The 15,600-nt window shown below is 40.9% G+C and overlaps 1 protein-coding gene across 4 annotated transcripts in view; it reads right to left on the reverse strand.

The window, feature by feature from the left end:
- Positions 1 to 15,600, reverse strand: part of prkcq (protein kinase C, theta) — a 36,684-nt gene that overhangs the window by 2,876 nt on the left and 18,208 nt on the right. For 3 of the 4 annotated variants that reach the window (XM_005475865.4, XM_025899518.1, XM_005475866.3), the window contains 13 exons: positions 14,143 to 14,203; positions 9,214 to 9,394; positions 9,087 to 9,118; positions 8,925 to 9,010; positions 8,446 to 8,575; positions 6,540 to 6,649; positions 5,950 to 6,079; positions 5,689 to 5,858; positions 4,558 to 4,731; positions 4,362 to 4,453; positions 1,625 to 1,687; positions 1,391 to 1,529; positions 145 to 333 (listed from right to left, as the gene is read on the reverse strand). In XM_005475865.4, coding sequence (XP_005475922.1) covers positions 145 to 333; positions 1,391 to 1,529; positions 1,625 to 1,687; positions 4,362 to 4,453; positions 4,558 to 4,731; positions 5,689 to 5,858; positions 5,950 to 6,079; positions 6,540 to 6,649; positions 8,446 to 8,575; positions 8,925 to 9,010; positions 9,087 to 9,118; positions 9,214 to 9,394; positions 14,143 to 14,203 — 1,557 coding nt within the window. The remainder of the gene's footprint in view (positions 1 to 144; positions 334 to 1,390; positions 1,530 to 1,624; positions 1,688 to 4,361; positions 4,454 to 4,557; positions 4,732 to 5,688; positions 5,859 to 5,949; positions 6,080 to 6,539; positions 6,650 to 8,445; positions 8,576 to 8,924; positions 9,011 to 9,086; positions 9,119 to 9,213; positions 9,395 to 14,142; positions 14,204 to 15,600) is intronic. The other variant, XM_013273105.3, reaches the window with a different exon arrangement.

Below are 15,600 nucleotides of genomic sequence, written 5' to 3' on the forward strand. Positions count from 1 at the left end.
CAAACGCACAGAGGTTTAGCTATAGGGCCCCGAGAGGTATTTGTATGCATTTAATGAACATACAGGAAACTCAGTAAGAATCCTTGCTTTCTTTTCTTCCTGCTGTGATCTTATTTAAACTGGCCACTGAAGCACTTGTCTGACCTTGATGAGTATGTCCTTGGCAGCTTTGCTGAGCCAGTTGGGATAAATGGGGGTGTCTGTCCGTATGGACTGAAACAGCTCCTCTTCATCACGGCCGTGGAACGGAGACTGACCGATCAGCATCTCGTACAGCAGCACTCCGAATGACCACCAGTCCACAGAGCTGTTGTACTTCTGACCCAGCAGGATCTGATACATAAAAATCACACAAACTGGTAAAATGAACAAGTTAAAGTGGGTTTTTCTTATTTTCTGTCGTGCACGTACTGTTACAATGGCAGATGTTCACATATAAATGGCCAGAGTTTTAAAGAATGAGGTCAATAACGTTTGAAAATAAGTCCTTATCAGTCAGATCTTGGGTTTTCGATTGCTCTCGATGTCAAACTAATTTTACGCCCTTGGTCACATACAGCTCGCTGTGATCTTTAAGCGGGCTAGACCAAGGAAACTCCCCTTTCTGTGTAAACAAGTTTAACCACACACTAATTGCCTTGGATATCTTTGTATTTAAAAAAGAAGTGTAATTTTAGTATATCTCAGTTTTTCTATATGACAGAAATGCTGCAGTATCTGTCAGCACGACTTTTTGGGACTGATTTGTAAGTAATAAATGTGTAAAACTGCAGAAAAAGTAGCTCACTGCCCAGAATATCCTGTAATAACAATAATAAGATTGTGGTAAAAATGCTTTTTTAAATGTTGATCTATTGCTTTGTTATGCTGGAGAAGTCTGAATAGCTGTGGGGGAGGTCTTTATCAGCAGGAAAATCTGTAAAACTTGCAAATACTGTTAAAAGTTCAAAATCCGTGTGCTAATTCACATTTTCCGAAACTGTCTAGTGAGCTGGATTTAATCTTTTCGTGGCTGATTCTGGTCCCTGGGGCCATATGTTTGACACCTCTGTCCTAGATTGTCAGCTTACAGTTTTTTCTAATCTTTAATATTTTAAAATGTGGTTTAACTTGTTATTTTAAAGGGGCAGCTTAGAGGCTTATTTCTCCACAATAGCCTGCATAAGATAAACAAGGATTATTTTGAGCTGCGCATCATGCAAAGCTATTCTAACAGAGTCCAAATATTAATGTACAGACCTAGCATCAAAAGCCCTCCTTAAAACGTCTCTAGAATTTAGACGTTTATGCGTATCAGTTGGTGGCCAGCTGTGGTCGAATGATCCTTTTAATCAAAAGGATACCAGTTTATTACAACATTTACATTACTACAGCATGCAAAAGATGTCACCTCTGGGGCGATGTAGTCTGGGGTCCCGCAGAAGGTGGAGGTCCGTACATCATCCTGCATGTTCTCCTTACACATGCCAAAGTCTGCTATCTTTATATGACCATCTGAGTCCAGCAGCACGTTGTCCAGTTTCAGATCTCTGCAGAGGTGCAAGAAAAGAAAATGATTCCTCTTGGACTATATATTTCATGCCATGAATTTCAGTGCCGTTTCTAGCTCTCACTGAGCACCTACCTGTAAATAATTCCTTTAGAGTGCAGAAACTGGAGCCCACAGATGATCTCAGCTGCATAGAAGCTGTAAGGAGACACAGATGTATGTGAGAAGAGAGGATAAAATTCATCATTGATCAGATTTAGGCCAACCTAGGTCAATATAGTTGAAACTCTGAAATAGACAAACAAAAAAATCAACAAACTTAAAAGTTAATTATGTCACAGAAATAAGGATCACATGTCGACTGTATATAGAAATTAACATAAACACCATAATAATCCCCATAAGAGACTGTAAGTTTGAAGCCTGAGGGTGGCCTTAGCTTCTGGGGTAACTGATATCCATGCTTTACTAATGCAGATACAGGGAGTGCAGAATTATTAGGCAAATGAGTATTTTGTCCACATCATCCTCTTCATGCATGTTGTCTTACTCCAAGCTGTATAGGCTCAAAAGCCCACTACCAATTAAGCATATTAGGTGATGTGCATCTCTGTAATGAGAAGGGGTGTGGTCTAATGACATCAACACCCTATATCAGGTGTGCATAATTATTAGGCAACTTCCTTTCCTTTGGCAAAATGGGTCAAAAGAAGGACTTGACAGGCTCAGAAAAGTCAAAAATAGTGAGATATCTTGCAGAGGGATGCAGCAGTCTTAAAATTGCAAAGCTTCTGAAGCGTGATCATCGAACAATCAAGCGTTTCATTCAAAATAGTCAAGAGGGTCGCAAGAAGCGTGTGGAAAAACCAAGGCGCAAAATAACTGCCCATGAACTGAGAAAAGTCAAGCGTGCAGCTGCCAAGATGCCACTTGCCACCAGTTTGGCCATATTTCAGAGCTGCAACATCACTGGAGTGCCCAAAAGCACAAGGTGTGCAATACTCAGAGACATGGCCAAGGTAAGAAAGGCTGAAAGACGACCACCACTGAACAAGACACACAAGCTGAAACGTCAAGACTGGGCCAAGAAATATCTCAAGACTGATTTTTCTAAGGTTTTATGGACTGATGAAATGAGAGTGAGTCTTGATGGGCCAGATGGATGGGCCCGTGGCTGGATTGGTAAAGGGCAGAGAGCTCCAGTCCGACTCAGACGCCAGCAAGGTGGAGGTGGAGTACTGGTTTGGGCTGGTATCATCAAAGATGAGCTTGTGGGGCCTTTTCGGGTTGAGGATGGAGTCAAGCTCAACTCCCAGTCCTACTGCCAGTTTCTGGAAGACACCTTCTTCAAGCAGTGGTACAGGAAGAAGTCTGCATCCTTCAAGAAAAACATGATTTTCATGCAGGACAATGCTCCATCACACGCGTCCAAGTACTCCACAGCGTGGCTGGCAAGAAAGGGTATAAAAGAAGAAAAACTAATGACATGGCCTCCTTGTTCACCTGATCTGAACCCCATTGAGAACCTGTGGTCCATCATCAAATGTGAGATTTACAAGGAGGGAAAACAGTACACCTCTCTGAACAGTGTCTGGGAGGCTGTGGTTGCTGCTGCACGCAATGTTGATGGTGAACAGATCAAAACACTGACAGAATCCATGGATGGCAGGCTTTTGAGTGTCCTTGCAAAGAAAGGTGGCTATATTGGTCGCTGATTTGTTTTTGTTTTGTCTTTGAATGTCAGAAATGTATATTTGTGAATGTGGAGATGTTATATTGGTTTCACTGGTAAAAATAAATAATTGAAATGGGTATATATTTGTTTTTTGTTAAGTTGCCTAATAATTATGCACAGTAATAGTCACCTGCACACACAGATATCCCCCTAAAATAGCTAAAACTAAAAACTACTTCCAAAAACATTCAGCTTTGATATTAATGAGTTTTTTGGGTTCATTGAGAACATGGTTGTTGTTCAATAATAAAATTATTCCTCAAAAATACAACTTGCCTAATAATTCTGCACTCCCTGTAGATTAAAAAAAACATAACCAGTGGCTTCCAGATTGTATGTCTGTAAATGCAAGCCCCTTCATTTGCTCTCTACACAGACCCACGTGTAACTAAAGGATGCTAAAATGTAGAATTTGCACTAAAAATGAAAACCACTGGCAATCTATAGATAATTGCAGATGAATGTTTATAGAGATTAGATCTATTAAAACCAAATGTGACGAACAAGAAAACAAGACCAAGAAACCAAGGGCAATGCACGGCCATTTGGTAGCGAATTCTGAATCCCAAGTGGTTACTTGTACTTTAGTGGTTAGAGTGTGTCTAACCACTGAAGTACACCAGATGTTTGTCTGACGCATGTCTCAGTCCTGCATCAAGTCACACCACAGGCGTGTCAGAAGCAGAACATTTAGTCTGCATTGGGTATTTTATTTTGAAAATTGACCACATTCTCCATGCTGCTTTTGTATCTGACTTCCTGCCCTCGTTGCCTACTCTGTGTAGCAGCTTCTGGGATGCTTATAAATGTGGCATCGGGTGTATTCAGGGGTCAATCAACTCTTGCTTTGTCTATTTTCCACTAAGTTGGACTGTAATTTCCTAAATGAATGTCATTTTTCTATTAAATAAGATGTGAAACTAGTGATGGAAACCAAAAACTTAATTAGGAAATAGTTTACTGAGGTATATGGACGTTTTTTCGTACCCATGCTGGTAATGATTAATCATGCAGGTTAAAGGTACATCTGCAGTGAAGGCACTTTTCAAGCCTGGAGGTTACATTCATCCAGTAAAGACCCAAACAGTGCAAAACTACAGTCGTGTGTCACTGTGAGAGCTGCGTCTTTTGACTCACGTGGCTCTGTGCAAGTCAAACTTGTGGCAGTTTTGGATGTGGAACATAAGATCCCCTCCATTCAGATACTCCATGACGAAGAACAGGTTTTCCTGGATGTGAAAACACAGAGGGTCAGGGCTTTGTTTCCAGAGACTTATTTTCAGTGGCTACCTACTTGCATGCAGTGACTGTGCAAGTGTACATGGGTCATCACCTTAGTTTGGAAGGTGCAGTAAAGATGTGTAAGGAAGGGATTTTCCCAGGCTAGAGACAAAACCCTCCTCTCTACCATGGTGCACTCAACATCATCATCCATCAGCACCACGTCTTTCTTCAGAGCCTTCACTGCAAAAAACTCCCCGCTCCTTTTCAGCTCTGCTAGAAACACCTGGAGAAGACGAAAGACAAATAAAAACCTTTAAAAAAACGTCTTCAGTTTGGACATATAGAGTTGTAGCCTGTTGCCCACTCATTTACTATAGCTAGCTCTATGTGTTGCAAAGACTTTGAAGTAACAAGAAGTAGGTGGTTTTCAGTGGAAACTGGCTGCACAACACATTTGACCACAAGCCTCAGAGTGCTGTGTTAAGCCCTCCGTGCTGTGTGCATCTGCTAGCAAGAATGACTAAAATATGATGCTTTGACACATTTGCAGAAAACGCCTTCCCCCCACTAAGAAATTCCACTAAGAAAAGGGCAATAATTTGTTTTTGTTGCATCCAGTTTTTATTCTCCTCCAAAGGGAGGGAGTATGTAATCACTTCTGTTTGTTTGTCTGTTTGTTAGCAGTTAAGCATCCACAGTTTTCAAGATATCCTGTTTACATTTTTTGTGACGGTAGATGATAGATGCCAATAACAGCTTGGGTATATTCAGTTTTGATGAAAAGGTCAAGATCACATCAAATGTGAATGTCAGTGAAAACTTTAAACCATGTCAAGTAATATATCATATGAAAGTACATGTGGAGAGCTGCAAGACAAATTTTACATTTTAACACAACGCCCTATGATGTCACAATAACGCCATAAAGTTCACAAGTCCGCACACTGCACCAATATATCCTAAAACCTCAAGCTTATAGAAGATTTCAGCAAATTCTGCTCCAATCATATGGGTAAAGATAATAAAGTACACCATTTTAGTATGTAAGGCTCCAAGGTCATAGGTCAAAGATCAAGTAAAAGGTTTTACTACAGCTCTTGCCCTTTCGGGGAGTTGTGCTCTTTAAGTGCTTTTGTTAATATGTTGATATATAAAGTAACATGACAAAGATGCCACATCTTCATGCACGCTCTGCTCCGTGCTTTTCTTTTCCTCTTTTGAATCAGATCGCCTCTGCTACCTTGCCAAAGCTGCCTTTCCCGAGCATCTTGTGCAGTGTGAAGTCGTTGATGGTAAATTTGGGTTGGTGATCTTTCCTCGGAACAGCGTACAGAGGCTCTTCTGGCAGCACCTCGCTGACCGACCTGCTGACATCTCCTGGTCCCTCCCATGAAACACCCTGATAATCTGCTACAAGAAGCAGGTCGAGAAACACAAATGAGATAAAGTATGCAGTATGTATCCCTGTCTAACGGAAAGGAACATTTTAGAGGTTGCATACCTTTGCTTGCAGGTGTAGCTGTGGCTGGTAAACCCATAACTAGCCCGGATGGAGCTCGCACCACTCCCGGCTGGGCAACACTTACTGGACCTTCCCGACCAATAATGTCACTGTCTCTGGTGCTTCTCGCCTTAAAGCAAAAGGTAGGCCCAGTTTCAAAATGGAGTTTTCCACAGTAAAGTATTCCTTAATTCCTAGTATTAAAGGGGACAATATTATCTGTTTTCTTATTTGCTTTAGTTTTTCTTATGTTATCTAGTGTTACATCGTCTTATGTTAGATCTTCTCATTAAACAAAGTTTCATATAATGAAGTCTTCCTGTTAGATGTGCATGATGTCACAGAGATGCAAGGAGCAATCAGAAAGTTGGCTTAAAGGAGGAGAAGTTAAAAATGCTTGCTTTTAATCAAGGATGAATTGAGGGGCGTCACCAAAACTCAGTATCGGATAAATCGGGATTATTTTGATGCAAAGCTACTCTGCTGGAACTGAGGAGAGCAGGTCCAGTTTAAGAGGTTTTTAGTCACTAAAAGCAGCATATAAACGAGGAAACAGTTGAATTGGTTGAAGGCATTTCTGTTTGTCTCACCTGCTGCTTGCTCTCGATGACTGCCAGAGCTTCAGCCATCAGTTTCTGGTTGACCCCGCAGAGGTTAGCCACTTTCTTTTGGCATTTATGGTGGACGTTCATGCTGCATTCTGCACAACATCAAACACAATATAAACTCAGTTGAACACATAAAGAACATTCAAAGCAGTGCAAGATGGCAATATTTAACACTATTACTTATGCAAAAAGTAATGTATCAGCTTTTACTTCAGAATGGGGTAATATTAAAATTTATAATGACAATGACAGAAAAATGCACACTTATATGTAAAAAATGTTGCTAAAGAGTCCAATTTCTTTTTCACTTGATCCCTTTTTTTCATGTCACGCGTTCTTTAATGTTTGCACATGTTCCTTATATAACTGTGCTGTTTCTAAGCAAACTCTCACACATCCACAATAACAATTTTTCCCATCCCTAACCCCTCAGTCAGCTGGCTTGTACTGGAAATATGATTAATTTCACAGGGAGAACTTTATACTTTGCACCTGCTGTGGCAGCTGCACTGTGTTTCTGTTCAACAGTCCAACACATGCAGCGCATATTTATGCTGGGAAAGGTTCGAACGCCCGCTGTTGTCTCAGCTACTGGAAATATATCGAGTAATGCTGTGGATTACATGATCATTTCTATGTGGTGAAAGCCATGTTTTATCAAATTTTGTCAAGTTACATTTTTCAGATAAAGGGAAGTGAGCTCCATAGTTTGCTGCATGTGTTTCAGAGTGTGTTGATGGTATTGTGGAGGAGTAATATAGCTGTGCCGAACCAAGAAACCCCTTCGTGGTAACCTGTGAAAGTCACTGCTGCCAAATTCTTTGATGAATGACTCTTTTTCTGCCTAAAAATCGATGATTCGGGCCTTAAAAATCCAAAAGGAAACATTTGCAATGCAGCATAAGCCATTTAAAACCCACAGATATCTGCATAATGTTGTCTAGAACATTTAATCTTTTGGCAAAGGGGTTTCCCTGCTGCTCGGCAGTTTTTTGATCAACTGTGTGTGCTGAAAGGCAGCTTCTAGAGAAACGGGACTAATTTCAGAGTCAAGATTCAAAAGACTGAATACCACAGAGCTTGTAACTTCAGTCAGAACTGTAAAGTTTCATTTGCTTTTTGTCACTTAGTCTTGTGTCTCAAAACTTCTTGGTAAAGAAGTCAAAATACCTTCATCCAACTAATCCCACATGACTACTCTTCTGTCAAACACACTCAACCCTATAACAAAGCACCAGAAGTTTGGAGGAAATGACATCTGACTGGGGCAACCTGACCGAGATTGTACCATCGGGATGCTGGAGCAGGGCGTTGCCAGAGCAATGAGTCCTCTATGAAGCCCCCCCAAAAACCAACAACAACATAATCCTCGTCCACAGACTCAGCTGAGCTATAGTGCTTTATTTTGAATGATCCATCCATGCATCCAAGTCCAGCCTGCCTTAAATTCTTCCAGGGGGAGACACCGACACATTCCCAAACCAGCCTGACCGTGTCCTGGGTCTGCTGCCCAGTATAACATGCCTGAAAAGCCTCACGTAGGAGGGGAACAGGAGGCACCCTGGCCAGACGCTTGAACCACCTCAGCTGGCTCCTTTTGATGTGGAGGAGTAGAGGCTCTACTCCTAAACAACCATCAGTCTTAGACTTTATGAGATTGCCAGCATCAATTTGACTTAACCCTTAAACCAAGAATGTTCAGTTCCTAAACTGAGCTTTGAAATAAATTTTATGGCGTAGTGTTGCATTATGAAAAATGTCTGTTATGACACCGTGTCTGTGGCTTTATGTCTGTGATGTCACTGCTGTGTTTTGTCTTACCCTGCAGACATAAAGTATAAAATCACACAAAACAAACAAACCAAAACAAAAAACTCCCGCCTCTCACCCTCACATTTGAGCCCCTGCTTGGCGAGTCCCCACAGCAGAGTCCCGCAGTGCTCACAGAAGGTGGGACTTTTGTAGTTGTAGACTTTAAACCTGTGAGGCATGTCGATCTTGAAGCGCTCCTTGTGGATCTAAAAACACATCGCACACAGATTAACGCGGAAGGCGTCAGTAACCAAACACCTCCCATATGTAAACAGCGAGCTTTATTTATTGGCGTTAAATTCCCTCATGCTTTCGTACACATGAACTCTCGCTGACATGGAGCTGAGGAGGAAGTGAAACGAGGGGAAGAAGATGACATGAGACCCGAGCGCCTGGTGTGATGATACCTTGGCATAAAGCGACTCTTTCATTAGTAAGCATCAGAACCACAAGCTTACACATTTCTTACACGCTCTGTGTCACCACTTGTGGAATTTTTGTCGGACTGGAAGATGTGCAGCGTCATGGAGCAAATCATGTGAAGCAGACACTCACCATTGTTTCCTTGCTGTTTATGGCTGAACCAGTGCATTTGGCGATAACTTTGTCTATGCATTTTTTGTGGATTGCTGCATTGCACTCTAAAAGACAGAAAATAACCGCGTGAGAAAGAGTTACGAAGGCTAGTCGGTAGAAAGACAATGAACCAACACTCACGTCTGCACTGGTAACCCTGCTTGTTAAGACCCCTGCAGTGGAAAGAAAGAGGGAGAGATGAAATGACTAATACGATTGAAAAAAATGACTAATGTGAAGATTTGTGACTTCTTGGGTTTTTGCATACCAAACAAACTCTTTGCAGACGGAGCAGAAGGTTGGCTGAGGAAAGAACGTCGCGCTGAACTCGTGACACTTGACCACGTGAACTTTGGCCTGCTTTATGGCGCCGCGTCGCTGATGGAGGGTGAACAGGCCCTCTCTCTCACGCTCGGACTCGGGGTCTCCGTCCGTGTGACCCACAGCATCTGAAACACATATTACAATTTTAACTTCAAAGAAGAAGGAAAAAAACAACAACACAAAAAGGTGCAGTTTTATTTCTGTGGAGAGAGTGGTGAGACCTGCTAAGAACACAGGATTTCACAGCAAAGTTTCAATTTCTCACCACCCGAGATGTTTCTTACTAACAGCAGAGTTCATGTTGAAAATAAATCTTTCCTTGCACTTCCCATTTCAGCATTTAAGGCCTAGATTTCTTTTATTAAAGCTACTTTCAGCTTTCATGTTACAAGGGGTCGGCCCAGGAAACAGCCTCACATATTTGATTTGACACTAGTTTTGGTTGAAAATTCATTTCATGTTGATTTTTTTTAATTTCACCTGAGCTGACTGATTATACAATTTGTGTTAATGAACAGCTGAGCAGGAACAGCTGTTTTAGTAGCTTGTGAATGCAGATTGTGGACTTTGTGTGTATGGTTTACACCGGTTGTTGATTGCAAACTAACTTTTGGGTTTGGGTCTGGAAAAGGTCACGGTTTGGTTAGCTAGCAGCCTTCTGTGGTCACCTGAAGTTTGCGTGCAAGATGCTGACTTGCCGGCATGCACTTGACCACTACTCCACTAAATGCTAGTCAAGGTGTGAAAAGTGCAATGCAAGCTGGACCCTTCACCTACCTACATTTGCATTTTTTTGAAGCATGCTGGTCGCTGTGAGCGAAACACGTTCTGTTTCTGATTTGTGTCTTGGTCAAGTTTCACTGCTGCTCGGTGCACAGTTGGTGAGTGTTTGTTTATTGTCCAGTTAATCTTTACTGTAGTTTTTACTAACAACATCAGAGACGCGAGCTGGAGATTGTTTCCAGGGAATACATTTCATGTTTAAGAATTCTTTTAAGAATTCTGAGGCGCGTTTCTCAGAGTAAATGCCTTCAAACTGTTGCTTATATTTAAAAAAAACTGGTTCTGGTGATATCAGTCTGTGCACATGGACAGGACACTGTATTAACAGTCAATGAGTGAGCAAATTAGTTGCTAATAAAATTGTTGTTGGATTAAAAAAACAAACTAAAACTGTGCATTTAATTTCTTTGTTATCAATAAATCTTATTTTTTTGCTTTGTAATCGATGGTCTGATTGGACCTCTGTCTTTTCCACTCAGCTTGTGTTGCGGTTTGTATCGTCATCAACCATCATAGTGTTTGGTATTAGATCAAGCACACTCATCATCTGTGACTAAAAACTATCACTGACCCAAGCTCAGTATGACTTTCATGCTTTCTAAGAGAGCAAACATGCAGAAAATGATCCTAAAATGCTGAATTATTCCTTTAAAACTGCTTCAAACACCACATGTGACTTTGCGTCTGCTCAAAATGTTACATTTCTGTGATTATCCTACAGTTAGAGACAGGAAGACACCAGTATGTGTTTGCTCGTTGGAGGAAGTGTACCCATCACTATGCCACCTGTTGTTCCCTGCAGTGATTTCCTGTTTGCTTGGTCTATATTTACAGACACACGAGACAGCTTCTTACTTCTACTTCTCAGTGCTTGGCATGGTGTTAATGTCAGGAAGGCACCAGTGAAAGCACAAAGCACCCGCACAACCAGCTTACAGCCAGCAGGGGGCAGACGGTCAAAACTGTTATTTTTAGCTTAAGAAAATCTAATTATGATGAGACACTTACGGTTACGCCTTCAAAAGATGAACAATCACAGTCACTTTCCTATATTTTTACACCTATTTGATTATTAATAATTCTCTAGGACACACATTCTGGCTGCCAGCTACATGTTTGTATGCACAAAAGCGATGAGCACGCCTCTCTCGCCATTTATAAAGGAACCTCATTAATACTGAGAAAAGAAAAACAGGGTAAGAAGTTAAAACAGCAAAACACAAAACAACTGATATTTTTAACACACCTGCCTATTTACTCATAAAAACCTTCAAATAAATGATCATTTAGTGCATATTAACGTTTAGCAGACCTCTGCACATAATCCTAGAAGTGAAGCTGATCAACCTGAGGAGCACATTAAGAGGGACCAGGTGAGAATTTCACAATAATTAACTGCAATGCAAGAAGGCTCTCTGGGAATTCAGTATATTTTTAAATGATCATTCTCATCATTTCTAATTTTATATTATCGCGTCACTCTTCTGCTCTCTTTACCTTCTGACAAGCAAAGACTAAACAGGTGACAGTTTTTTCTGATAACATGCTCCTTTAGGTCTTTCATGATCAAACTTTCCTGTCACCTTTTTATACAAAAGTAGTTGCTCTGACACACACGACAGCCGGTAAGCGGTAACTGTCCCTTTTTAGAGACCGACACAGCATTAGTAAACTGGTGGGCTGGCAGAGGCGTAATTTACAGGTTTAATAGCCAGGAGACTTTGTCTCATGTCCCACAGGCACCCTTTGTTTTCCACTTTTTCATTCCTTGCTTTTTGTTGTGGTTAATTATAGAATAATGCTAACATAAATGGGGAAAAAACATATGCAATTAACTTTTGGTTTTCAAAATAATAGATATTTTTCAGGGTAACAAGTTTAAATGGTTTGATTTTGTTGTTATTCTTCCTCGTGGATCATAGAAGGAATGTTGTGAACGGGTTTTAAAGTGGGATTTGGCAGGTGGGGGTACATTAACAGTCTGTACAGACTATGATCAGGTGTCCTGTGATGCTACACCACAACTCAATGCTCTTTGTGATTATAACCAACTGAATTTAACACAATATAAGCAGATGCTACAGAAGCTATATGGCTGATTTCCAGCCCGTAGTGACTAGTGAGCTAGTGAAGCAGTCTGGAGCCATCCTTCATTTTTTATGTTTTGCTATGGAAATGGGAAATAGGTGTAGTGATTTACTGAAATGTGTGTAAACCTACACAGCAACACAGTATATTAGGAAAACAGAGTTTTTAAAATGGTAACAAGCGTGGCGGTCCATATTTTGGTTTTCCTTTGTCTGTTTTTCTATGCAGGTGTGCTTTTACTGCATTGGCAGTGTGTTTGGGACTATTGTCATGCTGAAAAATGAAGATGTTGCCAATCGGACACTTTCCAGGTGGTACTCCATGGTCAAGTTACAAGGATTGGACTGAAAAAGAGTGAAAAAGTAGCTAAAGACAAACTTTGGAAGACCTTCAGAAAGACTACAGATCAATTACTCAAAACAATTAAAAAAAAAATCACAAGAAAGTCTGGCTTATTGGGAAATATCAAGAAATGAGGGGTGGCTCAAAAATTTTGCACAACACTTAATAAACAGTAGAGTTCAGAGAGTGAATCTAACCAGCTTAAATACAGCTTGACGTCTGCTACCCTTGATGTAACCAGTCCAACATGGCGCGTCGCTGCAAACTTTACCACAATACCACAAACTAACACGTGTAGCGTGCACTAAACAGTTTCCATGCAACCACTGAATAACAAAAAAATAGTAGAATAGAACTTCTTCTGCAAGAAACTTCTATGTTTTTTTTAATGAAAACAAAATTCAGCAGCACATGATTAATATATCCAGTATCTCAGTATTTAAATCTGGTACGGTCTCCATTAATCATGCAAGATTTGCATTTCCCATTTATAAACTTTCACTTGCTGAGCAGTCCTCACTTCTGAAAATAATCTTGTATCTTTCTCTTCCTTCCTCTCTTTCTTATATGCTTTTCCTTCCTTCAGTGTTGCACATTAATTTTTTTCTCTCTCTAGGAAGTAAAGCATCGCTGTCTTTAGCTTACAGACACATCGGTGTGTGGAAAACTGCACCAAAACACTTTATCGGCTGATAGTTGTTGAGCTGTTCGAAAAGTCACAAACTCCATTAATGCTTCTTTAGCCGCTAGTGAGATTCTTTGATACTGCGACCACAATTATGCATCTGCACTATGAACGCATCACAGGGATAACACAAACCATGACTTTTAGATGTAAGCGGTCCTGAGATGTCATTAATTTCATGCACTAAGTTGCTTATTAGCTATAATTAACCATCATTTGAAGGGATTCCCATTTTAACCCCTGCATAGTACAGATGTGGGCATCTATAAGCACTGAGCCTGTTAAGTCATTAGTTGGAACACACTGTCTGTGACGACTGACTATGTTAAACCTTTTTTACTTCCACTCACCTGTTAGATTCAGGAACTAAAAGCTAGAGTCAGGAAAAGGTTACAGTTTAAAACTTGTCTCTTCACAAGAGTAACGCCGCTTACTGACAAAAGATGAGCTAGTAGTGACCATACTCACCACATCTGACATAATCCAGCGTGTCGGGGCAGACGCTACAGGACACGGGTTGTGTAAACAAACCACACTAGCGGTTTTGACAAACGGGCACTAATTGATTCCCCAGGGGTGAGGATGAGATGGTTCACATCAGTTATAATTTAGTCACATTTTGAAATCCCTGGACTTTAAGGGCTGTTTAAATCTTTCTACACAGTCGAACCAAGTCACACGTAAATTTGAGTTTAAGCATTAAACCCACAGGCAACAATACTAGGCAGCACTTCTAAAGCTCGTCCTTTGTGCTTCTGGTTCCTCCGTCCTGTGTTTTTAGTGCACAAAACCTGCTTCCTGAGACTACAGCACTGTGTGTGTGCCAGAGACAATTATGTAAACCACATAAGAACAAGTGGCTTTCGCTGTAATTTTATCAGACTTTTGTGAGGCAGTTCTTCTTATTTGGCTTCGAATTCAGTAAATAACTACTGAGGGGCAGCAAGCTGAGGTTTGAAGGTCTGATTCACTCACCACTTTTCTCCAGATAATATCTAGCCTCCATGAGCATGCGTCCCTGCGGCTTCAGCTCCAACTGAGAGAAAAAGAAACAAAAGAAGAACAAAGGGAGACAGAAACACACAAAAAGAGATATTTTAGGAAAGAAATTCATGAGAAAATGACAAAATGAAAAGGGAAGGATGTGAATTCAGGATGATGCATATACGTCATGCTCCTTAGAGGCAGTGACACATGCAGACAGTCTGGCAACAACACACGCATAAAGAACAGGCTGAAGGAGCGTATTTGATTAGTTTGGTTTAAGAGATCATGCCGTGAAATGTAGTGTAGTGCCACTCACAACCGAGTCTGTCCAGGAAGTGATCTCTTGCTCTCTCTAACAAAAAAAAAATATCTTAAGACTGAGCAGATTTCGCCAAATGACCTGCATCTAATTAAAGGAACAGCTTAGCCCAAATCCATGGCCCCAAAACAGCGAATCTTATGTTGGACAGTTTCTTGGAGGAACTATTTTCTTTCTACTTAACTACAGAAGTACAAGACGTAGGGGCGCATCTACCCATGGAAAAAAGTATCGCGCTTGTGACAGCTGTGACGAGATGAAGACATTAATGAAATCCTGCCTCGGCTGAGCTGTAATGTTAGTTCTTCACGCTTCCTTTGGTTGGCAGATGTAGAACTCAGCTAAACAAAAGAGTCTTTTTGGATACAAGCCTGAGGGGAAATCAAGCGGCAACCTTGAGAAAAAAAAAGACACGCGTATGTAAAAAACAAAACAAAAACAAAAACCAAAAAAAAACACCTAAGTGGTTCCTCTAATGGCCACTTGAGGCTCACTCTAAAAGTGAGCCAGTCCCCAGAGGCTGTCATCTATTGATGGTTTCTTTCTTTATAAAAACTGCACAGATGGTGACTTCTTTTTTATAACTCAGTCATTTGGATGCTGTTAAATCTTAGACTTTGGGTTGCAGCATCTTTGAATGACAGGTGCGTGTCAACAGCATAGTGACTTTGGCCACGAGCGTCCAAGGCCACAGCTCAGCGAATTCAGGTTGATGCCTTGTGGGGAAATGAAATAAAACTATCTCACAAATAACATGGCTTGCTGTGTGGTACAGAAAATCCAGCAAGGTTTTGTTTGGTGAAAAATTATAATTCATTTTAATCCCACTTAAGAGTCAGTCACATGGGTCTAGAGACCGGTTGGTGACTTCCCAGCAACCATGTACCGAAAAAATTCAACCAGTTGGCCAGTTGTTGTGAGAGTTTGGCTGCTGTTGCTAGGTAAAATTGGTCACAGCAAGGTACATTTTGCTTCCTTGTGTTTACGTTGGCCACTAGTAGATTGCAGCAGTGCCCAAAGTTTGGTGGCTTCTCTGTAAACTGTTGCTAAACTTTGAAGAGTGTGATGCAAACCAGAAACTGAGACCATTCACGTTCAAAGTAAAGACTGCACCCCTTTGAACCATG

This window comes from Oreochromis niloticus, linkage group LG17, assembly GCF_001858045.2.
Source record: "Oreochromis niloticus isolate F11D_XX linkage group LG17, O_niloticus_UMD_NMBU, whole genome shotgun sequence".
NCBI lineage: Eukaryota > Metazoa > Chordata > Actinopteri > Cichliformes > Cichlidae > Oreochromis > Oreochromis niloticus.